Source organism: Syngnathoides biaculeatus, chromosome 18, assembly GCF_019802595.1.
Source record: "Syngnathoides biaculeatus isolate LvHL_M chromosome 18, ASM1980259v1, whole genome shotgun sequence".
NCBI lineage: Eukaryota > Metazoa > Chordata > Actinopteri > Syngnathiformes > Syngnathidae > Syngnathoides > Syngnathoides biaculeatus.
In genome coordinates, this window is record NC_084657.1 from 15,898,757 (window position 1) to 15,926,737 (window position 27,981).

Below are 27,981 nucleotides of genomic sequence, written 5' to 3' on the forward strand. Positions count from 1 at the left end.
ATAAGCGACCTTCGTCGAGTTGGTCCCTTGTCGCTTGCCGTCATCAGGCCGACGCCTCACCCGGGTAAACTCCGCCCCCTCCTCGTCTCTCCGGCTTTGTAGTGTCCACGCTGCGGCAACCTGCTTCACGTTGTGACGCCGCAAAAAGATCAACAATGGCTCTCCACGTTCCCAAAGCTCCGGGCTTTGCCCAAATGTTAAAGGATGGCGCTAAGGTGAGCTTAAATCTTGAGTGTTATGTTGCAGCCTTGCCTGTTTTTTTTCCCTCGAGAATCGTTGTGAATCAAGTTGCTAGCCATTTAGCATTAGCCGCCTTATTAGCACTTAGCTTCATTCACATGCTGAGAGAGTAGAGAGAAAGTTCTGGAATTCAACAGAGATGCTTTTAATATTCAGACCTCCACTACATCACTGTGTTTTTTTTTTTTTGGGGGGGGGTAAAACGAAAGTGAATATACATATGTTTACTTTATTATTCTTGATATGACAGGTTAGCAGTTTAGCCAAGTTGTCATGAGTGATGCTAATGGTAAGGGAAGTAATTCTCGTTAGTTATCCCCCCCCCCCCTCCCCGAGGTTACATTTTAAAGTAAGAGAAAATAGGATGCACGTATTATTACGGGCATTTAATGACACGGTTAGGGCTATATTTGGGGGGGGTATATGGGTTTCTTGGAGGAAAAAGCATTCCAAAAATAAGAAGAAGCATTTGGGGGGGGATGCAAGTTTATTATTTTCAGCAAGTTTGAAAAAGATTTACTCCAAGAAAATTTCTCAAAATTTTTAAATTAGTAGTAATATGGCAAAAGTCTTAAAAACAAAGAAAAAAGCTTTTATCAATGATCCGTTTTAGTACGGCAGTAGCCTCGGGTACAAATCTTTGCCCTCAATGTTACGTTGATTAAAAAAAAAATTCCCGACAGGTGTTCATTTTAAGTAAATAATGCAGCCCTATGGGGGCACAAACCAGTGCAATCTGTAGGCCGGTCCCAAGCCCGGATAAATGCAGAGGGTTGCGTCAGGAAGGGCATCCGGCGTAAAAACTGTGCCAAACAAATATGAGCGTTCATCTAAAGAATCCCATACCGGATCGGTCGTGGCCCGGGTTAACAACGCCCGCCCCCGGCACTGCTAACCTACAGGGCGTCGGTGGAAATTCAGCTACTGTGGGTCGAACACAAAGAAGAGGAGGAAACCGGATCCAGCGTCAGAAGAAAAAGAGGAATGCACAGAGCCTACAACTGAGTGTAGGGACTTTGAATGTTGGGACTATGACAGGAAAAGCACAGGAGTTGGTTGACATGATGATTAGGAGAAAGGTTGATATTCTGTGCATCCAAGAGAGCAGGTGGAAAGGTAGTAAGGCTAGAAGTTTGGGAGCAGGGTTTAAATTATTCTACCACGGATTAGATGGGAAGAGAAATGGAGTAGGGGTTATTTTAAAGGAAGAGCTGGCTAAGAATGTCTTGGAGGTAAAAAGAGTATCAGATCGAGTGATGAGACTAAAATTTGAAATTGAGGGTGTTATGTATAATGTGGTTAGCGGCTATGCACCACAGGTAGGATGTGACCTAGAGTTGAAAGAGAAATTCTGGAAGGAACTAGATGAAGTAGTTCTGAGCATCCCAGACAGCGAGAGAGTTGTGATTGGTGCAGATTGTAATGGACATATTGGTAAAGGAAACAGGGGCGATGAAGAAGTGATGGGTAAGTACGGCATCCAGGAAAGGAACTTTGAAGGGCAGATGGTGGTGGACTTTGCAAAAAGGATGGAGATGGCTGTAGTGAACACTTATTTCCAGAAGAGGGAGGAACATATAGTGACCTACAAGAGCGGAGGTAGAACCACGCAGGTAGATTATATTTTGTGCAGACGATGTAATCTGAAGGAGGTTACTGACTGTAAAGTAGTGGTAGGGGAGAGTGTAGCTCGACAGCATAGGATGGTAGTATGTAGGATGATTCTGGTGGTGGGTAGGAAGATTAAGAAGACAAAGGTAGAGCAGAGAACCATGTGGTGGAAGCTGAGAAAGGAAGAATGTCGTGCGGCCTTCCGGAAAGAGGTGAGACAGGCTCTCGATGGACAACCGAAGCTCCCGGAAGACTGGACGACGACAGCCAAGGTGATCAGAGAGACAGGCAGGAGAGTACTTGGTGTGTCATCTGGTAGGAAAGGGGAGAAGGAGACTTGGTGGTGGAACCCCAAAATACAGGGAGTCATACAAGGAAAGAGATTAGCGAAGAAGAAGTGGGATACTGAGAGGACTGAGGAGAGGCGAAAGGAGTACATCGAGATGCGACGTAGGGCAAAGGTAGAGGTGGCAAAGGCTAAACAAGAGGCATATGAAGACATGTACACCAGGTTGGACACGAAAGAAGGAGAAAAGGATCTCTACAGGTTGGCCAGACAGAGGGATAGAGATGGGAAGGATGTGCAGCAGGTAAGGGTGATTAAGGATAGAGATGGAAATGTGTTGACTGGTGCCGGTAGTGTACTAAATAGATGGAAAGAATACTTTGAGAAGTTGATGAATGAAGAAAATGAGAGAGAAGGAAGAGTTGAAGAGGCAAGAGTGAAGGACCAGGAAGTGGAAATGATTACTAAGGGGGAAGTCAGAAAGGCACTACAAAGGATGAAAAATGGAAAGGCAGTTGGTCCTGATGACATACCGGTAGAGGTATGGAAGCAATTTGGAGAGATGGCTGTGGAGTTTTTGACCAACTTATTCAACAGAATACTAGCGGGCGAAAAGATGCCTGAAGAATGGAGGAAAAGTGTTCTAGTTCCCATTTTTAAGAACAAAGGGGATGTTCAGAGGTGTGGGAACTATAGAGGAATAAAGTTGATGAGCCACACAATGAAGTTATGGGAAAGAGTAGTGGAGGCTAGACTCAGGACAGAAGTAAGTATCTGCGAGCAACAGTATGGTTTCATGCCTAGAAAGAGTACCACAGATGCATTATTTGCCTTGAGGATGCTCGTGGAAAAGTACAGAGAAGGTCAGAAGGAGCTACATTGTGTCTTTGTGGATCTAGAGAAAGCCTATGACAGAGTACCAAGAGAGGAACTGTGGTACTGCATGCGTAAGTCTGGTGTGGCAGAGAAGTATGTTAAAATAGTACAGGACATGTATGATGGCAGCAGAACAATGGTGAGGTGTGCCTTAGGTGTGACAGAGGAATTTAAGGTGGAGGTGGGACTGCATCAGGGATCAGCTCTGAGCCCCTTCCTGTTTGCAGTGGTAATGGATAGGCTGACAGATGAGGTTAGACTGGAATCCCCTTGGGCCATGATGTTCGCAGATGATATTGTCATATGCAGTGAAAGCAGGGAGCACGCAGAGGAACAATTGGAAAGATGGAGACATGCACTGGAAAGGAGAGGAATGAAGATTAGCCGAAGTAAAACAGAATATATGTGCGTGAATGAGAAAAGTAGAGGGGGAAGAATGAGGCTACAGGGAGAAGAGATAGCGAGGGTGGACGACTTCAAATACTTGGGGTCAACAATACAGAGCAATGGAGAGTGTGGTCAGGAAGTGAAGAAACGGGTCCAAGCAGGTTGGAACAGCTGGCGAAAGGTGTCTGGTGTGTTATGTGACAGAAGAGTGTCTGCTAGGATGAAGGGCAAAGTTTACAAAACAGTGGTGAGGCCGGCCATGATGTACGGATTAGAGACGGTGGCACTGAAGAAACAACAGGAAGCTGAACTGGAGGTGGCAGAAATGAAGATGTTGAGGTTCTCGCTCGGAGTGACCAGGTTGGATAGGATTAGAAATGAGCTCATTAGAGGGACAGCCAAAGCTGGATGTTTTGGAGACAAGATTCGAGAGAGCAGACTTCGATGGTTTGGACATGTTCAGAGGCGAGAGAGTGAGTATATTGGTAGAAGGATGCTGAGGATGGAGCTCCCAGGCAAAAGGGCGAGAGGAAGACCAAAGAGAAGGTTTATGGATGTGGTGAGGGAAGACATGAGGGCAGTTGGGGTTCGAGAGGAAGATGCAGGAGATAGGCTAAGATGGCAAAAGATGACACGCTGTGGCGACCCCTAACGGGACAAGCCGAAAGGAAAAGAAGAAGAAGTTCATTTTAAGTAAATATTATGTCATCTTTTGCAGCACTATTCAGGTCTTGAAGAGGCAGTTTTTCGGAACATCCGAGCCTGTAAGGAACTTTCACAGACCACACGCTCAGCCTACGGGCCCAATGGTATGTGCCCTGTATATAGATATGTCAATATTATTATTATTATTATTATTATTATTATTTTTAATCACTAAAGTTCATCAATGGATATTCAGTGGCACTCTCCCTTCTCTTTTAGGCATGAACAAAATGGTTATAAATCACTTGGAGAAGCTGTTTGTCACCAATGACGCTGCCACCATCCTCAGAGAGCTGGAGGTACGCAACCAGCATTTGAGCTCACCATCTCAGCGACACGATCACTTGGTTAAGTCTAATTTCTGTCCTGTAACTTGTTAGGTGCAGCATCCGGCGGCCAAAATGATCGTGATGGCCTCCCATATGCAGGAGCAGGAGGTGGGCGACGGCACCAACTTTGTCCTGGTGTTCGCCGGCGCTCTGCTGGAACTGGCTGAGGAACTCCTAAGGATGGGGCTTTCAGTTTCAGAGGTTCATTTGTGTTGATTATGTTCAAGGAGACATATTATGCACTGTTTTCACAATTTAAAACAGTTTGGTTGTTTTCATAACTTATCCGTGACAAAATACACCAAGAATAATGAATGTTTGTATGTTTTAAAAGTGGAACATCACAAAATGTGGAAAAGTGAAGTGTTGTGAATACTTTCGGGAAGCACTGTAACGGGTGTCTATATTGACCTGTGCTTGGCCATAGGTAATCGAAGGCTACGAGAAGGCGTGCCGGAAGGCGCTAGAGCTCCTGCCCGAGTGTGTGTGCTCATCAGCCAAGAACCTCCATGACATCAAGGAAGCTTCAGCGCTGATCCGCACGGCTGTCACCAGCAAACAGTACGGCAACGAGGACTTCCTGTCCAACCTCATTGCGCAGGCTTGTGGTAGGCACCAGGGCATCACCCTCGACGTCACACCAGTCGAGTCTCCCCTTTGGAAGACCTTTTTCTTTTGTGTTTCAGTGTCCATCTTCCCAGAGTCCGGCAGTTTCAACGTTGACAACGTCCGAGTGTGCAAGATTCTGGTGAGTATCTTGAAATGTGTGGATTATTTATTAGTTTTCTTTTGCTTTTGGGCCTTCCTGATATTCCGCTACCCCTTCTCAGGGTTGTGGCGTGACGGCGTCCTCAGTGCTGCATGGTATGGTGTTCAAAAAGGAAGCTGAAGGAGACGTCACATCGGTGAAAGACGCCAAAATTGCAGTCTTCTCCTGCCCCTTTGACTGCATGGTGACTGAGACCAAGGTAAGTGAGATGCAGAGCCGCCAGTCACACTAAAATCCTGTGCTTAAACCCCCCCAAAATTTTTTAAACGATTCAAACGCTGTCGTATTTTGCCACTTAAGAAGCATGATTATTCCCCTTTCCCGAATAATTAAGTGTGGACTGGCCTGTAGGGTACTGTGCTGATCAACAATGCCAAGGAGCTGATGGACTTCAGCAAGGGAGAGGAGGACATGATGGAGACCCAGGTCAGGGCCATCAAGGAGGCGGGCGCCAATGTGGTGGTGACGGGCGGCAAGGTTGCTGACATGGCGCTGCACTACGCAAACAAGTACAAGTTGATGGTGGTTAGGTAATGCTGCAATTAAACATATTATATTCCAAAAATTAAATATTTTATTATTGTTTAAAAACAATTACTGTACGCATTAAAAATAGCAAGTTTTTTTGGTTGCCATTTTAAATGGCTTAATGTGACTGACAAGATAAGATGTTTAATTTAAAAGAAGTAAATATATGTAATAGTAATTTATAAAAACAGAGAATTTTGTTTTCTGTGCTTCTTTAGACTCAACTCCAAGTGGGACCTGAGGAGGTTATGCAAGACAGTGGGAGCCGTAGCTCTGCCGAGGCTGGTGAGCTTGCCCTCATCTTGTCCATTTTTTTGGGCAAGAACAGCCCCCCCCCCCTATTTATTATTACTTTTTTAAATACTCTTTGATTGCACCGTAGACTGGGCCTACCCCTGAGGAGATGGGTCACTGCGATAGTGTTTCCCTGACAGAGGTCGGTGACACTCAGGTTGTAGTCTTCAAACACGGTGCGTCCTTTTGTCACTGTCAATTTTTTGTCCAATTGAAGCTTGACTTTTTAATGCAGTATTTGTTTATTTTATCGGTTTAGAAAAAGAAGACGGGGCCATCTCCACAGTGGTAATCCGCGGCTCCACGGACAACCTGATGGACGATATCGAGCGTGCCATCGACGACGGAGTAAACACCTTCAAGGTCTTGGTTAGGGTGAGTGGCCTCATGTGCAGAGGAATAACTGATCACTTTTAACTTTTGTTTTGTCACCACAAATTGAACATTACCTATATGTCTTAATTGCTTTTGATTAAAAAAGCACACCAATGTTGAAGAATTTTAGCAAAAACGTTTGTATCTTATTTGAGCATTGCTTAGCCTGTTTAGAGGGAGTGAGTGAGGGAGGTTTTGTGTAAATTTGTGAAGTCATTTCAGAATCTGATAAAATTGAGATGGGCTTGGATGCTCAAAGGATAGACTTGGTTGTTTAAATGTCAAGTGTCATGCCTATAAACATTCTAAATCTAGATATTGTAATGAAAAATACATATAACATTCGCTTCAATGTCCATATGAAAAAATAAATATAAGTGGCGAGCGCATCATCCATGCGCAATGTTGCGGAACTCTCATTTGACATCCAAGCGGTAGCCATATTGCCTGCCTCCTCTGTTCATTACGTCACACCGCGACATTCGTCATTGAAAACATGCTCTGCCACCTACTATGGGACACGGAAGTTCTTTTCAAAGAAGAGAACATCTCACAATCGAGTGAAGTGACCGGGGCAATATCACCCTATCGTTTCAAGCCATATTTAGATGATATGCGGATCACTTACGACAGACTCCCAGACAGTATGTATGAGCCAGCCCGGCCAAAGCCGTGCCTCGTCTGCTTGAGTGGGCGTCTGCTACTAACGTCACTTCCTGCTTCTTCTCGAAAACAAATCCGTACAAAGGATTTTCATGGCGGGAGTGACAAAAAGCCACATACGTCAAAATCACGTTATGTGGTGAAAAAACGGATGGGTCCATTCCGGGTGCCTTTTTGTCCATTAATAACATACTAAAAATCATGCATTTCATGACAGTGGGACTTTAATTTCACACTTGTTGGGTGGGAAGTCATCCCAGAGACATGTATAAAACATTTAATATAGAAGTCTGTTTTCCATAATGTGTCCCTTTTCCCTGTTTCCAGGACAACCGTCTAGTCCCTGGAGCGGGAGCCACCGAGATTGAGTTGGCCAAGCAGATCACTTCCTTTGGAGAGGTACGCGCCTTCATTTGGTCGTGCTTTGAAACGTTCTTCATCAAGTGACATTTTTGTATTCTTCTACCTCGTTGTTCAGACCTGCCCGGGTTTGGAGCAGTACTCCATCAAAAAGTTTGCAGACGCCTTTGAGGCATTGCCGCGCGCCCTGGCGGAAAACTCTGGCGTGAAGGCCAACGAGCTCATCTCTAAGATGTACTCGGCGCACCACGAGGGCAACAAGAACGCGGGCTTCGATATTGAGGTGGACCACAAATCGAGAGAAAAGTCTTGTTAGAATGTCGGGTGCAATTATGCGGTCTTGTCTGTTGGTTAGGGTCTGTAAAATCAGAGGTCTGCTGTATTTTGCTAAAGATAAATATGGGATCATTTTTTTTCCGTGTTTTTTTTTTTGTTATTTTAGGAAAAGATTAGCTCATTGCTATAGAGGTTTAATATTCGTTAACTCAAATCCGGCCATTTACTTTTGCAGACAAACATTTTTCAACGGATAGGCGGAAAAAGCTTCTTGTCCAGCTTGTTTTTGAAAATCTATATCTATCTACAGTATATAACTGTAAAAATAGACACCAGTTTATGACCACATTCAATCACTTTCACTGCAGGATTTGCAATAATATTACTAAAGCCATCCGACTCCTGATGTTGACTGTACATACATAATGTGTCCTTTGCCAGGGAGACGGCCCCTCAGTGAAGGATGTGGCCGAGGCTGGCATCCTGGATCCTTACTTGGTCAAATACTGGGGCATCAAACTGGCCACCAACGCCGCCGTTACAGTACTGCGAGTGGACCAGGTACGATATTCGACAAAGGACACAAACATTGGTCACTCGCGTCAGGTCCAAAGGGTTTTCGTTTGGCAGGTTAGCTTAGTTTTGTGTGTACATGTGCGACCCAGATCATCATGGCTAAGGCCGCAGGGGGACCCAAGTCTCCCAAGCAGAGGGGCCATTGGGACAAGGACGACTGGGAAGAGGAACCTGATAAATTTGAAACGCATCACTAGAGCGTGCAGTCAGTAGGTCCTGGAACGTGTTTGTGGTTTAATTTTGTTTTTCACGGTTGAAATGTTGCCCGTCCTTACTAACTTCAGTAAACGTTTAAAAAACAAAACAGGTAAATCAATCTTTGCCAAATGGATTCCCTCAAAACAAATGCGATGGTGTGATTGCATGCGCATGTTTCATTGAAGGTCACCGAATTTGTTGGAATGTTATTCAATAACGTTTTTTGCATGTCACCAGCAGGTTTTGTTCTTTTTATGCTGGACCTTAATGATTGGTCCTTAACATCTAAGTTGTGTGTGCACTACGGGATGACGTTTAGAGGCACCACGTGTGTGTATTTCCTCAAATAGTGGTATCTAATGTAAAAGATGCCTTCCCTCAATCAGTTATCCCCTTGATTGTTGCAATTTTTCATCCCCCCATAAATAGGGGTTCGCAATGACATCTGTCAGCCTGATGCAGGTGACGTTTACAGGTGGTTATCAAAGGCAAACTGCTGCTGTTAAAACAATCCAAGAGTAATTCTGTGGCTTCAATAAACAAAATTCAAAGTTGGGATTTGTGATTCCAAGGGCTTGGCACTCTTTACAGTTGTTAATTACCTTTTCTGCGTAATATTCCACAAATTGTCTTTTGGCTGCCACAGCGAGCAAAGAACTTCTTCAAACGAATGGTGAAAAAGGACACTTGTCAGACGTCCTTCGAGGCATTTCTGGCCCAAATCATGGCTGATTTGAGGTTCTGTTTCCTCTCCTTTTCCCAGATCATCATGGCCAAACCAGCGGGGGGCCCCAAACCTCCGCAGGGAAAGAAGGACTTTGACGAGGACGACTGATCTCACCCGCTCCCCGCTCTTTTTGAAGTGTTTATTTAAAGCTAAGCAGTTTTGGTTTATTTTGCAGTAATTCTTTGCAACATCAGATGACTGGAGAGATGGCAGTGTTACGTGGTCTTCCTCGCAAATAAAAGGAACTTGCAGTCAAGTCTGGCTATAATTTGATTTTATTATGTTATTCACGTATTGGGATATTTTTAGAACAGCACATAATGCATTATTTGTCGTTTCTCTTGAATAATGTATCCCATTCGGCCGTTTAAAGTCGACATGAATGGAAATTGACTTTGGAGACCGGTGGGCGGTGCTTAATACCAGTCCCGCAGTTTCCGCGCTGCCATTGGCTAACGAGCCTGTGGACGACAGTGTGTCTACGTCACCCGCATACAGGATTAACATTTTTTTTTTCCCCCCTCATTTTATGTAGAAACATTACGGCGCTTCGCTCCATTTCTTACCAGATTACCGTGACAAATTGACGCGTTCCCTCAACCTCGCGAGGTTTACCTGACCCCATTTGGTTCGAGAAGGTTCCGGAGGCGCGCGACGGTCGGCACCGATGAGACGCGTTCGCGCGCGCTGTCACGCAAATGGGGGCCGACGGCAGCAAGAAGGTAAGAGGGGAGAGGGGGTGGGGGTGACATTTTGAGACGGACGCAATGAAGCTGGTGATGTGAGTGGGTTCCTGTTTCCATGGTAATCATTCGGCCCGCGAAGACTTGTTTTCGAAGGTGGTTTGCCGTCCTTTCCTGGAAAAGCGGTACTTGATGGTTTATGACTACAGTGGAGAAGATAATATGCTACGCTTCGTTGCACACAGCCGCACGTCGGCTATATGGGCCATATGCATGTATCAGTCACGTGACTAACCACTTCATTGGTAGTTCTTTGGCATAATCTAACCCTTCAAACAACCCAGTGATGTCTAACAGTGATCAAAACATTTTGTCAAATCGATAATGAGCCTTAGTGTCGCTGTAAAGGAACTGCAACACTGGAGAAGTATAAGCATCATGAAAGGACAGTTGTGTAGTGTGGGCTCTTGTGTGTTCCTCCAAATTTGAATATTTAAACTGGCTTGGTGATGAAATTCTCTGTCCACCTGTAATAATGCAATGTGCTTGGTGCAGTGCATGTGACAGATGAGCTCCAAAAATGAGCCAATTTTTTTTTTAAAAAATGTGCTGTGTAATCTTTAATCTATGTGGTATTTTGACACAAGCATGTAACAGAAATATCATTAAGACTGCTGGGAAAGGTTTGTAGTTGTGGGGAAAACTTCAGAAGTTTTTCTTGGATGACTTCCTATATTCCACCAGAGGCCGGTTGATGGGCAGAAGGACGAGCCGCTGTCGTCAGGCTGGCGTGGCTTCCTGTCCGGCGTGGGGGTGTCGCTGCCCGCCACCCTGTGCCGCCTGGCGCCGCCCGCCTTGCGATTGGGTCGGCAGCGCATGTTGCAAGGGAGGGCGCCTGACATCCCAGAGCACGTCCTGAGGCTGGCGGGCGTGGGGCCCGACAAGCTGAGAGCTGAGTGGAGTCTGCCCGGCTTCGTCACCATGTTCCTGCCCGAGTTCCCTCACAGGGCCGTGCCGGGAGAAGAACGCTTTCAGGTGGAAAGCTTTTTCAACTTGGCCCTCTGCCTGATTTGTGCTTGTTTTGAGATGTGTGGTGGTGTCTTGCTTTGTCAGGTGTTAGGTTATATCGCCAAAGGCTCTTTTGGACCCATCCTGAAAGTGAAGGACAAGACCAAACAGCGAACATACGCTGTCAAGGTGGGCCTCAGCGATTGTTTGAACGACTCAATAATCCTTTCATAAAAATAGGTCAAAGCCGAAATCTCTGCCTCCAAGCTTTGCAGAAATTAATTTTGCGCAAACACACGTTAACTTAAAATAAAAGAGCCTTGCTTCACTTAATACAATAAGAAAAAGAGCAAGATACACTTCAAATCAGATCATGTAACATGACGACGAGTGTGTGGTGACAACATTGTTCCGGTCTCCAGGTGATACCCAAATCTGAAATCCTTCGACTGGGCGTCCTGGAGCAATCTAAAGAAGAGGTTATAGTTCAGGTTTGTACTTCTCCAGTGAGTACACATTGCAGAAAAAAAAACAAAAAAACATTTGAATTTCCCGCCGCTTTTAGCGTCTACTCCCCCCTGGAGCCAATCCGTGGCACAACTCTTTCAATTTTGCCCGCAGCGTCAGATTCGCCATCCGTTTGTCCATGACCTGCAGGACTGTTGGCAGACGCAACGCCACCTCTACATTAGTGAGTCAACCATAGAGTAGTTGAACCCTTTGAGCCTACACCCAAAGACCCCCCACTCCAACCTCACGTTACACATCCTCTCCTCCAAACTGGAAATCCCCCCCCCCTCCCCGCAAAATCCTGAGGCTCAGAAAATTGTGATGTGTTGCCTCCTCTTCTTCTGCTTGCACCCTTTTTATCCTCCTATCCAATCGTTCAGTGACTCTGAAAGTGTGACCTACTTTGTTTTGCTGCCTTGCCCCACTCCGAAAGAGCACATGCTGGCCCTCTGGACTTCAGAGAACCCGCCTAACCCCACTCCACTCACCGACTCCCTCCACTTTTGTGCTTGACGTCACATCCATAATACACACAAACTGAGCGTATGCGGTTGATCAATATAATGTGATCATTCTTTGCCGGTTATTTAAGATAACCGGCACCTTACACAACAGAAATGAATCCGACTCGAACTAAAGTAGAGAAAAGTGCGGCAGGTTCTGTCGTACATATCGGTGTCAATAAAGGTCCCATATTTGGGCTATTTAGACCTCCATAGTGTGAGTCTCTTACATGGATTTAGTACAAAAGTGTCAATTTCCATCCATAAAAATTTTCCGATCTTATTTGAACAAAAGAAATGTCATACGAATGTCCCAAAAAGGCCCCTTCTGGCAGCTACTGCTGTATGACCCAGTTTGTATCCACTTTCTCCATATTTGGTGAAGACGGCCCACTTTCCTCCGATTGGTTGTGATGTTGACAGTGCTGGCGCTGGAGTGGAGAAGTAGGCGGAGGCCTTCACTAGTGATGTAGATAAGCTCGAGAAATCCGAACGACTCGATTTCAGGCCTCTCGACAGAAAAATGTCTGGAACTCGGGAACTTGTAGATGATTTTGATTCATATTTCACGTTTACTGAGGCACCATACAGCCAATATAACATCCCAGATAGCAGAAAAAGATGTTTGACTTTTATAAAGACGAGTCAGATATGATAACCACCTTGTGGCACATTAGAAATATGCTGGTGCCTCAAAATACAAGCTGTTGTCTGGCATTTAAAAAAAAAAATCTTATTATTGCCACTTTCATTTGAAATTTCCTGCCAAGCTAAACGAAAAAAAAAAAAAAAATCAAGATTTTTTTTTTTTTATGTTGTGTATCCAAAAACGTGTAACTTTGCCTTAAAATGCTAACACATAATCAGAAGCCCCACAGATGGGGTAAAGAATAGCATCAGTGTTGAAGTGTTATGACCTTCCAAGGCTGAAAGTTTCAGCACTGGATATTTGGGCACAAATGTCAACAGATAGAAAGACAATAGATCCATTATCAGAAGGCTTATTATCTTGATCCTCTGCGAAGAATAACTAATATTCTTGAAGCTTACTGTGAGAAGTGTCTTTATTATACTGCTCCTTGGGTGGCCGTTGTGCACCCACCAGAATGAGCAGAAAAATGTCCATTAAGTTGAAGCAAAAAATGTGGCAAAAACGGTTTAATTGTTAACATATTTAATTATGTCACACCTGGATGTTTTTCTACAGTAAAACATTTTCAAGTGCAATTTTCCTCGGTAAAGACCACTTGCAAAAAAATTTTTCTTGGCTTCTTTTTGTTTTAAACAAAGGACTGGCATTTCCTTTCATTCCAATGGGGAAAGATTGTGTGTAGTTACGGAATGAAATTAACACATATCTTAAATCTATGGAGACAAAATCAAATTTTGTCAAACTTTATTCAGGTAAGAATGTTAGCTGGGGGATGACCAGTGTTGCCAAGGCTGGCTGTTTTTTCATGACTGCTTGTCTTTTCCCTTCTAGTGTGCGACTACTGCGGCACCGGCGACCTGTACACCTACTGGCAGATGATCGGACTCTTCTCAGAGGACACCGTGCGGGTGTTTGCCGCCGAGCTGGGCTGCGCGCTGGGTGAGCTCACGAGTCACGTTTACAACTATTAAAAGACATGAGTGTAATTAACATAAAGAGCTGCTCCTGTGGTGCGATAGCAAATATAGAGCAAGTTTGTTCATATGTGCTCTTTTTTTCCCTTCAGGATTTCTTCACGACTTTGGTATAATCCACAGAGACGTGAAGGTATGAAAGGCCGATGTTTTTTTTTTCCCTTTTTTTTTTTTTTTTTGCCTCATTTGTCGTGTGTGTTGTCGTCCGGTTTCACATCACAATCACCGAGTTAGTGGCCCAACTTGGTGTCCTCACGTTAGAACCTGTAAGCGAGAGTATAAAGCAAGTTCACCATTGTTGCTCCTTGACCTTTTTCCGAACGGATTGGGGAGAAGAATCACACTCAACACAAAAAATTAAATTAAAATTTGGCCCAATTGTCGGTTTGTGTGTATTTTACTTTCTTTGCAGTGGTGTCCAGCTGTGTCATATTGAGAGCCGTTTGTGATGTTTTGACCTCCTCGTTGAGTTGAAATAACGGGCGAAAAATATTAGAAATTGCTCTCAGCATGCCACGTTTCAAACTGTAAGATTGTTATATAAACATGGATTAGTTGGAGACTCTAAATTGTCCCAATTGTGGGTGTGAATGCTCGATTGGCTGGCAACCAGTTCACGGTGTGCCCCGCCACCTGCCCCGGAGTTAGTTGGGATAGGCTCCAACGCTCCTGTGACCCTTGTGAGGATAAGCGGCTCAGAAGATGCATGGATGGATGGATGTATACTGTATATCATAGAGAATTCTCATTCCTTTCCAGATGGAGAACATCCTGCTGACAGACAACGGTGAGTCAACACATTTGTCCAGCAGAGGGCAGGAAGGTGCCGTCTTGTACTGGCCCAGAGGACATCCTGACATTCCCTTAATACTTGTTTGTCATAAATAGAAATGACAGCGATGGATGTGTGTGTGTGTGTGTGTGTGTGTGTGTGTGTGTGTATGTGGGGGGGGGGGACTTTTGGATGCTTAAATGGTTCATAATTAATGCTTCTTCCAGGGCACCTCCGCCTGGCTGACTTTGGTTTGTCCCGCCGCCTGGAGCGGGGAGGACGGGCTTTCACCATCTGCGGTACAATCCAATACATGGGTGAGGAACGTTCCAGCACATCATATCAGTACACGAACGATCAAATCGAGCGCTTTGTTCCGATGCGCCCTCTGTCCGCCCCCGCAGCCCCCGAGGTACTGAGCGGTGGTCCCTACAATCACGCGGCTGATTGGTGGTCACTGGGAATCCTGCTCTTCTCATTAGCTACCGGCAAGGTGACGACATTTTGGAAACTCGCGATTGGAGAATGAGTTTCTATGCCTGGCATCACGTGGTGTATAATTCTTTAGCACGGTGCCGATGTTTGAGGCTCAGTATGAATTTCTCTTCAGTTCCCTCTGCCTCCAGAGCCGGACCACTGCGGCATGCTGAGGAGGGTGCGGTCTTTTCCCTACGAAATGCCCCTCACCCTGAGCCCCCCTCTGGCCATGCTCATCACAGAGGTGAACAAGACCGTGACAGTTGAAGAACAGCGCCTCCTTGTGGATAATTTTCTCATTAATTCAGTTTTGTCTGTCCAGCTGCTGTGCAAAATGCCTGCTCGCCGACTTCGGACTCTGGATCGCTTCCAACGCCAGACCTTCTTCCGTGGGCTCAGCTTCGACCAAAGCCTGCTGCAGCGCCACCCTGTGGAGGTAAATAAACCTGTAACACGGGATCTAAATCGCTGCACAGTTGGGGCGGGGATCGCTCATGGGATTATCACAATATTTTGCCCAACTATCATGTTCCATCACATCCACAATATGTCATATTGACACCACACCAAAAACAGTATATAACTGCATAAAAATGCCACAAGACGGCAGCAACACGAAGCATCACAATGACAGTCAACAAACAAGGACATCTCAAACACAGACAAAAAAAAAGAAAAAGAAAACACTTTCAGTGAATGAGACTGGAGAAAAAGAGTGAACGACAGAGAATTTAACTGAATAATAGAGGATAGGTTCAAAAACTAAATCTCAATGTGGAAATTTGTGAATCGTGAAAACTGAATATCATGCTATATGTATGTATGTATGTACATCCATCCATCCATTTTCTTTGCCGCTTATCCTTACAAGGGTCGCGGGGAGTGCTGGAGCCTATCTCATCTGTGAACAGGCAGGAGGCAGGGTACACCCTGAACTGGGTGCGAGCCAATCGAGACAGACAGCCGCACTCCCAATCACACCTCGGGGCAATTTAGAGTGTCCAGTTAAGGTTGCATGTTTATGGGATGTGGGAGGAAGCCGGAGTGCCCGGAGAAAACCCACGCAGGCACGGGGAGAACATGCAAACTCCACATAGGCGGGGCCGGGATCAAACGCGTGTCCTCAGAACTGTGAGGCCAACGCTTTACCAGCTGATCCACCGTGCCGCCCATGCTACTTGTCGATTGTGATAATATTTGAAGCTTTTCCATGGATTTTTCAAAGTCATCCGATACATTGCAATGTTGCCTCTCTTTTCTGCAGGTGATCCTGGAGCTCAGGGAGCGACCCGACCGCGCCGCCAAAGCCCGCCGAGGCCTCGCGCTGTCACTGCAGCCGCTCAAGGGCTTCGAGTACGACTCCTTACTTAGCCCGCCATACACACCCGACGCGCAGCTGCAGGAAGGCCCACGCAGGGAGGTGTTTGTTTAATGTATAAACTCCACCAAACAGGACAGCCCGTGTCAGTGCGGTACATGTTTTCCAAAGTTTCCATTGACTAAATGGCTGGCCACGTCAAGAAGAAACATGTCCTCCATTGTTATTTACTGTGGCCTTACACTACACGCAGGTTTACCCTTTCACACTGTACTATGCTAAAGACCCGTGCCTGAAATTCACATTAAGTCACATTTTGGTTTGAGGCAGCCATTTTAGAGTAAATTACAAGGCTCTTATTTTGACAGACCCTACTAGGGAATTTGCCCAAATGAGCCCGAAATCAATCTGCTTTTTGGAGGGCTCATTATACATGAAAACTTACAAAGTGTTGCAAATGTGTGAATCATTGTGAAAATATATATTTGGGGTTCCGAATACAAAACATAGCAAGTCACTCAGTGTTGTCACCTGGAAAGTTGGGGGAGTAAAAAATTGCCCAAGCAGTAGTGAACGTGAAGGTATACATTTGTTGGACTATCCTAACAGGACACAAAAATGAATTCAGAATTCAACCATTTTGGTTAGAAATGGGCATTTTTGTGTGACTTCAAGGGTCATGCCAAAATGCTGCTAGGGAATTCGCCAAATTGGTTTGAACAGAGAGGTACATACCCTTGACGGGTGGGCATGGGCAGCACTAAATTGTGAATCTTTTCCATCGACGCCATCAAGTATGGCTGAAGTGTGGACTGACAGACACAGTATTTTATAATCTTTGTGAGCACTATACCTTATGTACCGACTACTACCTTTTTACCCCTAAAATAGCACCTTTCTACACCTTTTTGTGTTTGCACACCAAGAAATATTATCATTTACGGACTAGAATGTTGCCTGCCAATATGACACAACTGTTATCGTGCACCGAAAGGTCGATCTAGCTGAAGACAATGTGCCCGTTCCATTTTTTTTGTGTATTCACTTGTGCAACGAGAGACTTTTTCCTGGATGATATTGATTTTAGTTATACTGATCCCACCGTAGAAACATTACTTCAACTCAGAATTTTGATGGACAGAAGCGCTTTTTCTATGGTCGTTATATAGTACAGTCCAATGTAACCAAATGCCTCACAAGTGATCCTGACCTTTGTGTTTAGTTATGGGAATGCTTATTTATACATACATATATGCAAATGCTCTTTATACAATTTCTAAGAATTATTTGGATGTTTTTATGTCTTCTTAAATATTAAATGGTCTTAATGTTCTACTTTGGTCACGTTTGATTGGTACACATGTCAACATGCAGGTTGGCTCACCAAGCAGTGGTTGGCCAACTCGGCAACCGTTATGACTCATTGGCTGGGAGATTACATACAATCTTGCACAATGACATCCAATACAAACATCCTGTCTCGTAAAAACAAAGAAAAAAAATGTGATTCTTTGTCATTTTAGTCCTGCTTCCATCTGTCCATTTCCCAAGCCGTTTATCCTCACAAGGTCCTCGGGAGAGACTGGACTCACACATTAACACCAACTAAAATCCATGTGGGCAAGATGTTAAAAGTTAAATACTTGTACATCACTTATTTATACACATAATTGTAATTATGGACAAAGCCTAAACATGGGATATTGTCATATTTTGGTAGCAAGAGGGTGCTCAGTGTTCACAGCTGCCATATTGTTTAGGACTGAGGATGGTGCTTCGACCTGTTCAGTCGAATGGGGAAGGTGGCCGTGCCTGTGAATAACACCGATTATCTTAAAACATGTATTTATTTAGAAACACATTTATGAATTCACATGACATGGGTTTTAATTGTATTGGCACTAATAATGCGATGGTGATTATTAGCAATACTGTTGGCATGAGCCAAATGATTCGGAATGCTGTAGTTGTCCGCCACTAGCTATAACAACTTGTTGAATGTCAGTAAAACCTGAGCATTGCGTTTGTCGGGTGCGCATAGCGAATTGGTCTGAAGATCATTTTCAGCACACTACTTGTTGAAAATGCTTCATTTCGACATCTTCCATAACGCCCGTATTGCTGGCGATGCTGTACTGCGCATGCGCAATGTACCCTGCCTCCCGCCGATATGACGCAGTGCCCGCCTCAGCCCCGCCCCTCCCCTCCCTTCCCCTCCGAGCCTCCCCGAGGGTTTTGTAAAGCGTCACGTTGCTCTGCAGCACAGTCGCTCTCTTCACTGAAGCTCGGCATCCTCCTCCTGACGCTTCCCTATCTTCTCTCCGCACGTCCGAGCACCAGACAGGTAAGAAGATTTTTTTTTTTTTTTTATCCCCGAGAGCACAACTCTCACCGCCATTTTGTTCCCCTCCTTCCGTGATGCTGCGCTTCATCTTGCCTAGCTTAGCTTTCACCTGTGAGCTAACCGTGAATTCTCCCCTGACAGCTTCCCACAGAAAAATAAAGAATGTCTTGTCGTATGTCAACCCAGTTAAATACATATTTATAAAGCGTTAGGTGTGATTCACGCCATCAATCTTGGCGACTACGGGATGACCTTCAAAGATGACAAGGCAGCCTGTCGTCGTAAATAAACGGCGGAAAGCTTGACGAAAGCTGGGGTATGCGTGCGCGTGCACGCGTATTGCCAATAGCTGGATGAGAAAGGCTGGTGCGCGCGCGAGCGCGTAGCTGTTCTCGAGCACGTAGACGTCTTCTGTGAAAGGGGGCGGGGCCAACTCGACATCCTGTATTTTCCCATTGAAGATTAGCGGGGCAGAAAAGGAATGGATGGAAAAATGACATTTAATTATTCATAATGGACATGAGACATATAATTGTCTTTACCGTTTAAGTTAGTTGAGCAAATGTATTTTTTCTCCACCAAAATACAACTATTTCAGGAACATTTAAGATATATTTTTTTATTAGTACAACTTTTCCTTCTCTTAGAAATACAATTTTTAGTCATTACCATATTTATTTGAATCTTTAGAGAGTAGAGCACTATTGGAAATATTATTTTTTTGGCTTTGCAAAAAAAAAACCAGCATTTCCTTCAATGACTTGCAGCCCTTTTTAAGGAATTATAGATGTAAAAATAAACAACTAGCGAATGAATTGATGGGAACGTTGTACAGATCTTCCTCTGGTTTAGACTAGGGAACCAATAAATCACCTCCAGTTCCCCCTTTTTAAAAAGATGATTACTTTGACAATGTGGTGACACAAGCTGCCATTTTTAAACATTTTCTCACCTTTATTATTATTATTTTTTTTAGTGTGGCTTTGCTTCTAAAAACAAGGCCCCAAATTAGAATTCAGCAACATTTCCACGTTCAGCTTCTTTTGGGAGCAAACAAGTGCTTTGGTGACGCAGCAAAACCACCGTCGTGACCAAGCATTGCACTCCGTTTTGCCTCACTTGGTCTAAGATACGATGAATCAATTGTCCCAAAAATCAATAAATTCTGAACAATGAGTCGAAGCATTCTGTCTCTCCAATGGTGCATCAACCTTTTTGTTGGCTCATTTGATTTTTGTGGACATTCTTCTTCTTTTCTAAGAAAAGAATACATCTTAAAAGACATATGCACAAAGTGTGGATGACTTGAGTGTTGGCGAAGGTTTTCTAGTTATTTTAAATATTACTGAGTGTTAAGATGATGTCACGGGGGAGGGGAGGGGTGACCACTGTTGATGTCGCAGTGCAGAAATGGCGTCTGAGCGGTGGGGTCCACTCCCACCACTTGCTCTTGACCTGTATGAGCATCAGGTTGCTTGATAGCAAGACAGTGATGCGTTTGTTAAAAGTCTTTAGCAGGCCTCTCAACATGCCCGACAATGCACATTCTTGGAATTTGTGTGTCCTTGTAAAAAAAATGTACGTTCACAAAATTTAAGCATTTCAGGTGTCCATTTTTAAAAGTAAATTAAAAAGAGTCCACGATACCAGTTTTCACCAGTCAACATGAACTCGTGTGCACAAGTCTATCATTTCGGGATGATTGAAAAAGTCTTAAGGAGGACCAATTGAAAAGAAAGTCAGCCATTTGGGTTATGAGGCAGCCATTTTGGGCATATTCTAAGGTTTGTTCTTGGATGAATTCCAACTCTGAAATTCAGCCAAATGAGCCCCAGTCATGACGCTGCAAAAAATCTAATCTTACCAAGTGAATTTATGTTTTGACTTGAGTGCAAAATTTTCAGCAAGACAAAAAATGTTTGAAGATACCAAAGTCTTTTTATATTTATGAAAACAAATATTTTAAAAATCATCATTAACCATCAGATGTTTTTCCCCCACCTAAAACAAGACATTTTGGCCCTAAGATAAGTGGAGAAAGTTACCAATGGAGTTGATATGGATTTACTTCAGATTTTTAAAATAAGATTTATCTGAAAAGAAGCCTTGATTAAAAGTGTGATTTGATAAAGTTAAAAGCATACCTCATAAGTAAAGGAAGGTGTTTTCACTAGAAATAAGAAATCCAAATCCGTTTGGTAACATTTTAGCGAATATAATAGAAAGCTTTTATTGTAATTGTTAATTAAATCTGAGCGTACTAAACAGATGAGTAAGCATACTTGTCATGTTTCAATGTTTTGGGACCAAAAAAAAACATGTTTAGCAAGTATTTTGTATTCTTATAACCGTAAGGTAAAAATGACTCAGCCAATCAAGCTATTTGCCTGATGGTTTTGAGCAAAATTGACAATACAGTCTTCTGTTTTTAGTTGTATTGATTTCTAACATGCAAGGTGCAGACCATTTAAACATTTTTTATGGAATTTTCATCAAATCCCATAATACCGAGATAGCAATCCTGATTGATACTAGCCACCCCAATCATAAGGTGAACTTTTCACACTGTTTACATTGTCTCAATTGTATTCGGAATTGCAGAACATTTTTGTAACCTTTTTGAGCCAGTACATTACGTACAGTACGTCTGTGCTTCACAAAAGATGGCTGCTATTTGCTGAGCATGCTTTTCCTCCAGGCAAACGCCGTCTTTTGTCAGTCTTTTATCAAGTGTAAACACACTGGTCCGACCTCTTCACATTCACCTGCGTGTGTCGTTACCTCACAAGCCTCTCTAAAATAAGGATTAGCACGCAGGACGGTCAGGGCCTATTGGCCAGTCTCCAGACACAACTCCTTTTGTCTGCACGTACAGTACTTTTTGTGTGGTCTGGCCCGTTGCCTTCGCATGAATGCGCCTCACAGTGTGGAAATCTATGTGGAAGTTTCCGGGACTGCAAGATAATCCAAACGTGAACCCAAATGTTGGCATTGTTAGCAGTCAGTCAAGTCCAAAGAGAAGTTAACTACTGTACAATAAACGCCATAAAATAAATTAAAACTATTCATCCTTGGAAGATGTCTGGGGGAGACGAACTACTATGAAAAAGCAAACAAAAATAGACTTTTAAAATGGACTTTTACTCTGTGGATTATTTTTTTATATTTTTATTTCTCTTGTGCAAGGATACAATAACTGACGAGGGACGCCGAGTTGGATTAATTGTAGGACACAGGCGTCATGTAGCACAGCGGATTTATTTTACAGTAGTACTTTGACTCACGACTTTAATTTCTTCTGTGACCACACTAGTAACTGAAATCAACTTCCCCATTGAAATGAATTGAAGTGTCATCTATCCATTCCAGTCTCCTGTAACGAAAAAAAAACCCTCCAAAATTGTAACATCTTTAATTAGAAAACCATCGCTCTACAGTATTGTACTTTATAGAAACATACAGTAATGACAAAATGAAATACAATATAAAAACAAATCTTTTTTTCATTTAGAATTTATGCTTCAATTTCAGTGGGGATTGTGCTGCTCTTTGCAATGTTCGTGCCTTCATTAATATGAGAGAGTATAATGCAAACATACATCTCAATAAATGATAGTACTCTACGAGAGTTCATTTTGGTCAGTTTTGCAATTCCAGATATAATACTATAAATTAGAGAAATTCATGAAACACAAGAAAATAATTTTCAGAAGGTTAATTCTAACCTCATCTCCTGATTAAAGTGTTTATGTAATATTATATATAGATAGTAAAATGTGAGTTTTCATTGGCTGTAATCTAAAATAAATAATTTTGTTTAATCTATTTTTTTAATTGAGCTACAGAAATGTTTGAATTTTTATTTTAATTTATTGAGACACACCAGTAGTATTGTACTCTTAGCTTTAAAGATGAAGCATGAAAATAAATTGCAGTAATAATAGTTACTCTTGGTATCTCAAATTATGTATACCTGAAGTTATTATATGCTTTGTATGTGTTCATGGACATCTGTGTTCAAATATCAGTTGTTCAATTTTTTTACACATAATGTTGCGATATCAATGCTAATTTTGTTCGCCTGTCTGTGGCATTTCACATTATGTTCCAGCATTAAACTAATGGACTTTCATTAGTCAGTTATATGGTATAATTGTTTTTTGTTAATTTTTTACAGTAAACTTTAACTGAGTGATAATCAGTCATTTCAAGGTGGAGCGCCAGAAATTCAATTGTGCGTCAAATTTTGGAAGGCATGACGAAGCAAAACGATATTTGCGCAACAGCTTGTCACAAAAAAAAACAAACCAACAACCTTGTAAGTCAAAGGACCTCAGTCCTTCATTTTGAGTGGTTGAGTTGAATTACTGCTTTGTCATCTATAGTTTCCTCCTGGGTTGATGTCACAAAAGAATGCATAGAATAAGCGACTGAAAGAGCGAGCAGATAAAGACCGAATGAATGGGAGTGTAAAAACGACGCAGTCAATCGGCAGCGTTGCTGAGGAGAGCGTGGCGAGCCCAGCGAACATCGCGTTACATAATGGCTCCAGCTCAGTCTGCTTGTGCAGCAGTGCAATTACGTAATCAATTATTTACGGCGGAGAAAGTGCTGGGAGGGAGGCCGGGGTGAAGGGATGGAAAGCGTGCTCGCCAGCACGTCCTGACTGCTGGTCGATTCCCTTCATTCTCTGACCAGACGATGTGTCAGTTGCATTTTAAGGAACATTCAGTCACACATGAAGTGAAGTGTCTTAAACAGCTTCATTTGGATGCTAGAACATTCGCTTTGAACGGTGACCCCCCTGCTGCTTTTCTGTTAATCTGTACTGTGCAAGGTGGCATTTAAATTGCTTAACTTGGAGTTGTTGCTTCAATTACTATTGTGCAAGTTGCCAGTTATCACAAATATATAAGTATATGTCATAGTGTACGGGCACCCATAGAGCACCAGCTGGGGTTGTCATGTTGGAGCAGTTGACTAAAGCTGTTGGGGATGAAGTACGACATGACCTCCAGCGATAATTTTTTTTTTTTTTTTTTTTTTTTTTTTCCCCCCCCAGCCACCATGACTCACCAGTTCCCTGCGCTGACTCCAGCCCAGAAGAAGGAGCTGCAGGACATTGCCCTGAGGATTGTGGCCCCCGGCAAGGGCATCCTCGCTGCCGATGAGTCCACCGGTATGCTTTGGTTGTTTGTGTCTCAAAATGTCAAAATTCTGACTACAATATTATATACCTACATACTATAGGTACTGAGAACTAAGAAGATCCAATGGCCAAAATATAAAAGACCTTTAAATGCTGAAAGTGCGATCATAGATGGAAAAAAACATGGCTCTTGAAGTTATTATTCTTCTTCTTTTCCTTTCGGCTTGTCCCATTACGGGTCGCCACAGCGTGTCATCTTAGATGAACCCATATATTTGTTTGGCACAGTTTTATGCCAGATGGCCTTCCCGATGCATTTTTTACAAATTTAAAATAGTATTTGGCACTTAAGGATATTTACAAAGATTTGAAGTCTGACAGAGCAGTTGAGTTACTGAAACAAAAAATTATCTTGCAGCTGTTGAGATTTGTAACCTGTTTTAGAATATGTGAAATAGTTCCACACAAGGCAGTGGCAAAATGTAGATGTGTGAAAAGCAGCGTATATCCTAAGTTGACTTTTTGTTTAAACAATTCACGTGTGTGTAAATAAAAGAATACTGTAATGAGTCATTTTTGTGACGACGAGTGTGCTATAGTGTAATACTGAGCAGGCTCAAGTTAGGATCGTAAGTCGATTTAAGTGCATCACATTTGTCAACGTGCTAATCTGAAGTGTCTGAATTGTTCCCTGCGGTCCATGTGGCTTCATAACAGTGTGTCCTGCTTCCAGGCAGCATGGCAAAGCGCTTCACCCCCATCGGCGTGGACAACACAGAGGAGAACCGCCGACGCTACCGCCAGCTGTTGTTCACGGCCGACCAGCGCATCGACAGCTCCATCGGCGGCGTCATCTTTTTTCACGAGACGCTGTACCAGAACACAGACGACGGCACGCCCTTCTCTAAACTCATCAAGGACCGCGGCATTGTCGTTGGCATTAAGGTGCATGTTCAAACTGCCGGCACTGTGGTTGTCTAGTTTATGTTCCCGTGAGCCGATTCTATTAAGGGAAAATGTACACACTCATCTTGAGAGAGAGGCAAAGCCTTCCACAGTTGAAACACAAAATCACATTTCAAGAGGAGTCAGTTGATTACATCAATCTAAAACAGTCCGGTTCTCCTTGTTTAATCCGGCCCATCAAACATTTCTATTATCAAGTGTCCTGTAATATTTGGTGCATTGATTTTATCTTGGCCATATTTAATTATTAAAGGTCCCCTTCCATTCATTTTTTTTTTTTTTTTTTTTTTTTCAGAATCTTTGATGTACTTTTGGGGGGGTTTGCATTGTAATTTCGGTTGAAAATGCCCAGAATGTACTTTTTCAAGATATTCTAGTTGGTCTTTTCCATCTGGAAGTTGAAACAAGCAAATTTCTCAATGCCTGACAGTTCAATAAGCTTTGCTCTGATTGGATGGCTCGTGTTCCCCAATTTTAAATATGGAAAACAGCTTGGCTCGTCCATATCATGGCATCAACATTGAGAAGCATGTGGCAGCCAAGCATTCATTGCAACGTCGCCTTCTTGGCTGTTTTACTATCACTATGAAATATGATTAATTCGCCAAGGGTTGGATTGGTCTCGTCATTCGCTTCCATTCCCTTGAATTTAACCTGCGTGACGTTCATCGCTAGCGACACTGAATGCACGCTTTGCCATTTCATCCACAGTTACATTAAAAAAATATATTAATATACAGTAGTTGGGTGTGGTTATAAAACATGTATACTGTACTTATAGACTATTTGTATGGTTTAAAATTTGTAGTTAAATATTTGAACTATTTTTACTGCTATTCTTTATTTGATTAAGATGAATCAAATATCCAAAAGTAATTAGAGGAAAGGACAAATATGAAATGAATCAAAATGACAAGTACACATTTAACTTTATTTTATACATGTACTGTAAATAAAAAAAAAAAAACACTTTTACTCACATTTTGAACTTTTCCACAACTGAGTTAAGCGGACTTCATGTTGCAGGTGGACAAAGGTGTTGTGCCCCTGGCTGGAACCAATGGAGAGACTACCACTCAAGGTGAGCGGGAGGGCGGCGTATATGTGATTCATATCTTCATCCGGTCCTTGACCTCCAGATATTTCTCTGCACTGAAGGTCTGGATGGACTGTCTGAGCGCTGTGCCCAGTACAAGAAGGATGGTGCCGACTTTGCCAAGTGGCGCTGCGTGCTAAAGATCAGCGAGACCACGCCCTCCGAGTTGGCCATTTTTGAGAACGCCAATGTGCTAGCTCGCTATGCTAGCATTTGCCAGCAAGTTAGTGATTTTTTTTTTTTTTTTTTTTTTTTTTTCCCCCAAACCAGCACACAAACATGGTAGCATGCAATGCTACCAATTTCATTTATTTTATTTTTAAAACACCGACATTTTTACGCCTGTGCCTTTCAGGCAGAACTTGCTGGTAAGTAAATTTTGAACGGTTTTGGGGGAGAAAATAGAAAAGTAACTGATTTTAATAAACAAGGAGTCCAGTTACCTCGATTCAACTTTTTCAGATTGCAAAGCTACATTGACATAAGGAAAACAACTTTTAGCAAGCACATTATTTTTTGTTCTCAATTTCCAGTAATGTACTTTGAATTTCAGAACGGGATCGTTCCCATTGTGGAGCCAGAGATTCTTCCTGATGGAGACCATGACCTGAAGCGCTGCCAGTATGTCACAGAGAAGGTAATGTTAAAAAAAATGAAAAAGTATCAATGTTTTTGATTTGCGTAAACATATGCGTGCCCGTTGGACTCTAGGTCCTCGCCGCAGTGTACAAGGCTCTGTCGGACCACCACGTCTACCTGGAAGGCACGCTGCTCAAGCCCAACATGGTGACCGCAGGACACGCCTGCCCCAGCAAGTACAGCAGCGAGGAGATCGCCATGGCGACCGTCACAGCCCTGCGTCGCACCGTGCCTCCCGCCGTCACAGGTGAGACGCAGCTAATGTGATATCATCCCAGCATGAAGACCTCGCTTACAGCTATTATTTGCCGTCCTTTTCAGGCGTCACCTTCCTGTCTGGCGGTCAGTCCGAAGAGGAGGCCAGCGTCAACCTCAATGCCATTAACACCTGCCCCCTGGCCAAGCCCTGGGCGCTCACCTTCTCATACGGCCGCGCCCTGCAGGCCTCGGCCCTGCAGGCGTGGCAAGGGGAACTGAGCAACGAGAAGGCCGCCACTGAGGAGTTCATCAAGCGTGCCGAGGTCAGTCACAGGCCTACTAAATACAATTACAGGGTTGGATATCTTTTCAGACACTTTTTCAGAAATTGCCAATTATCAAAGCATTTGCTTGGTTCTCTAACCCTTAAAACTTTCTTCTGGATGGTAATTTCCAACCCGCCTCCTCTTTTTAATCATTTTAGCTACGTTAATGCAAATGTAATGAAACTTTCCAAGTGTGTGGATTTTTGTCCTTTGCACAATGAGCTACTCTAAAGCTTCGTGCCACCGCGAAACCCTCTCCGCATGCTAGCTTGCTGACATTTTTTAAAATTGATCTCACACTCAGTGATGTGCGCATGTCCCTGGCCGACAACGAGGCTCTCTAAAGCTGGCTGGAAATTTGGAGTAAGTGTGAATTCACTTTCCAGGCTCTTTATTGTGTATTATTTCTTATTTTTCAGGCAAACGGCTTGGCAGCCCTGGGCAAGTACGAGTCCTCCGGAAGCGCCGGAGCCGCAGGACAGTCCCTCTATGTGGCTAATCACGCCTACTAAAAGCAACCATGTGACCTAGTTAGTCTTCTATCTGCTCTGCTATTAAACCTTAAACCGTTCCTCCCCACACACTTCCTCCATCCATGCATCACTGGCCTGCGCTATCGACTGAACTTGATTATGGTGATTAAAACAATTAAGTGTTTAAAAGCAGAAAGAAACACACATAAAGGGAACTGCTATATTTTTATGATCGAACAAATTAACAGTTTAAAGTGTTTTGCAGGTAGGACCCCAAAAAAAGAAATAGGCTTTCTTGTCTCTAGTTTAGGATGTGTCGGACCAAGCAAGTCATTTTGGTGACATCGAGGATTTTGTGGGGTGATGGTTTGCCGGAAAAGACCTGAGGGACTCGACTTTCAAGCAGCAAATAATCAACTTTGTGTGCGTGTGTGTCCATGTTAGCTTTAAATTGCACAGTTTTAATGTATAAGGTTGTGTGAAGCTGTCAATATTGTCATTTTCCTCCCTCCCCCCAAAGAAAGTAGAAAGAAGATTGATGGATTGATGATTGCTTTGCGGGGAGTCACTCACTGCTGTATCGGATCAACTGTGACGTATGTGTTGTTAATATTGTTCTTGAAGCACTCGCTGTGTCAAATAGTGAAGACAAATAAACTATATTAAAATAATGAGAGTTGTCTACTTGTATTA

The 27,981-nt window shown here is 43.3% G+C and overlaps 3 protein-coding genes across 4 annotated transcripts; all 3 read left to right on the forward strand.

The window, feature by feature from the left end:
* Positions 1-17: 17 nt before the first annotated feature.
* Positions 18-9,456, forward strand: cct8 (chaperonin containing TCP1, subunit 8 (theta)). Of its 2 annotated transcripts, none has more exons than XM_061803054.1 (15): positions 18-215; positions 4,119-4,209; positions 4,325-4,404; positions 4,486-4,635; positions 4,862-5,042; positions 5,121-5,182; positions 5,265-5,402; positions 5,555-5,733; positions 5,950-6,016; positions 6,114-6,201; positions 6,285-6,400; positions 7,391-7,462; positions 7,542-7,706; positions 8,141-8,260; positions 8,365-8,500. In XM_061803054.1, the coding sequence occupies exons 1-15, from the start codon at positions 156-158 to the stop codon at positions 8,470-8,472; spliced, it is 1,677 nt and encodes a 558-aa protein (XP_061659038.1). In that variant the 5' UTR covers positions 18-155; the 3' UTR covers positions 8,473-8,500. The 2 variants fall into 2 exon arrangements, with proteins under 2 accessions (XP_061659038.1, XP_061659039.1); XM_061803055.1 differs by lacking the exon at positions 8,365-8,500 and adding an exon at positions 9,237-9,456 and having other exon boundaries at positions 20-215.
* Positions 9,457-9,599: 143 nt separating this feature from the next.
* rskrb (ribosomal protein S6 kinase related b) lies at positions 9,600-17,375 on the forward strand. Its single transcript, XM_061803056.1, has 13 exons — positions 9,600-9,922; positions 10,628-10,918; positions 10,997-11,080; positions 11,314-11,382; positions 11,513-11,582; positions 13,388-13,495; positions 13,623-13,663; positions 14,290-14,317; positions 14,530-14,619; positions 14,707-14,795; positions 14,913-15,023; positions 15,102-15,215; positions 16,044-17,375. The coding sequence occupies exons 1-13, from the start codon at positions 9,899-9,901 to the stop codon at positions 16,209-16,211; spliced, it is 1,287 nt and encodes a 428-aa protein (XP_061659040.1). The 5' UTR covers positions 9,600-9,898; the 3' UTR covers positions 16,212-17,375.
* A 926-nt stretch (positions 17,376-18,301) lies between these two features.
* Positions 18,302-27,959, forward strand: aldocb (aldolase C, fructose-bisphosphate, b). Its single transcript, XM_061803060.1, has 9 exons — positions 18,302-18,441; positions 23,504-23,620; positions 24,324-24,535; positions 25,583-25,637; positions 25,715-25,875; positions 26,206-26,289; positions 26,364-26,538; positions 26,613-26,812; positions 27,235-27,959. The coding sequence occupies exons 2-9, from the start codon at positions 23,509-23,511 to the stop codon at positions 27,325-27,327; spliced, it is 1,092 nt and encodes a 363-aa protein (XP_061659044.1). The 5' UTR covers positions 18,302-18,441; positions 23,504-23,508; the 3' UTR covers positions 27,328-27,959.
* The last annotated feature ends 22 nt before the right edge of the window (positions 27,960-27,981 follow it).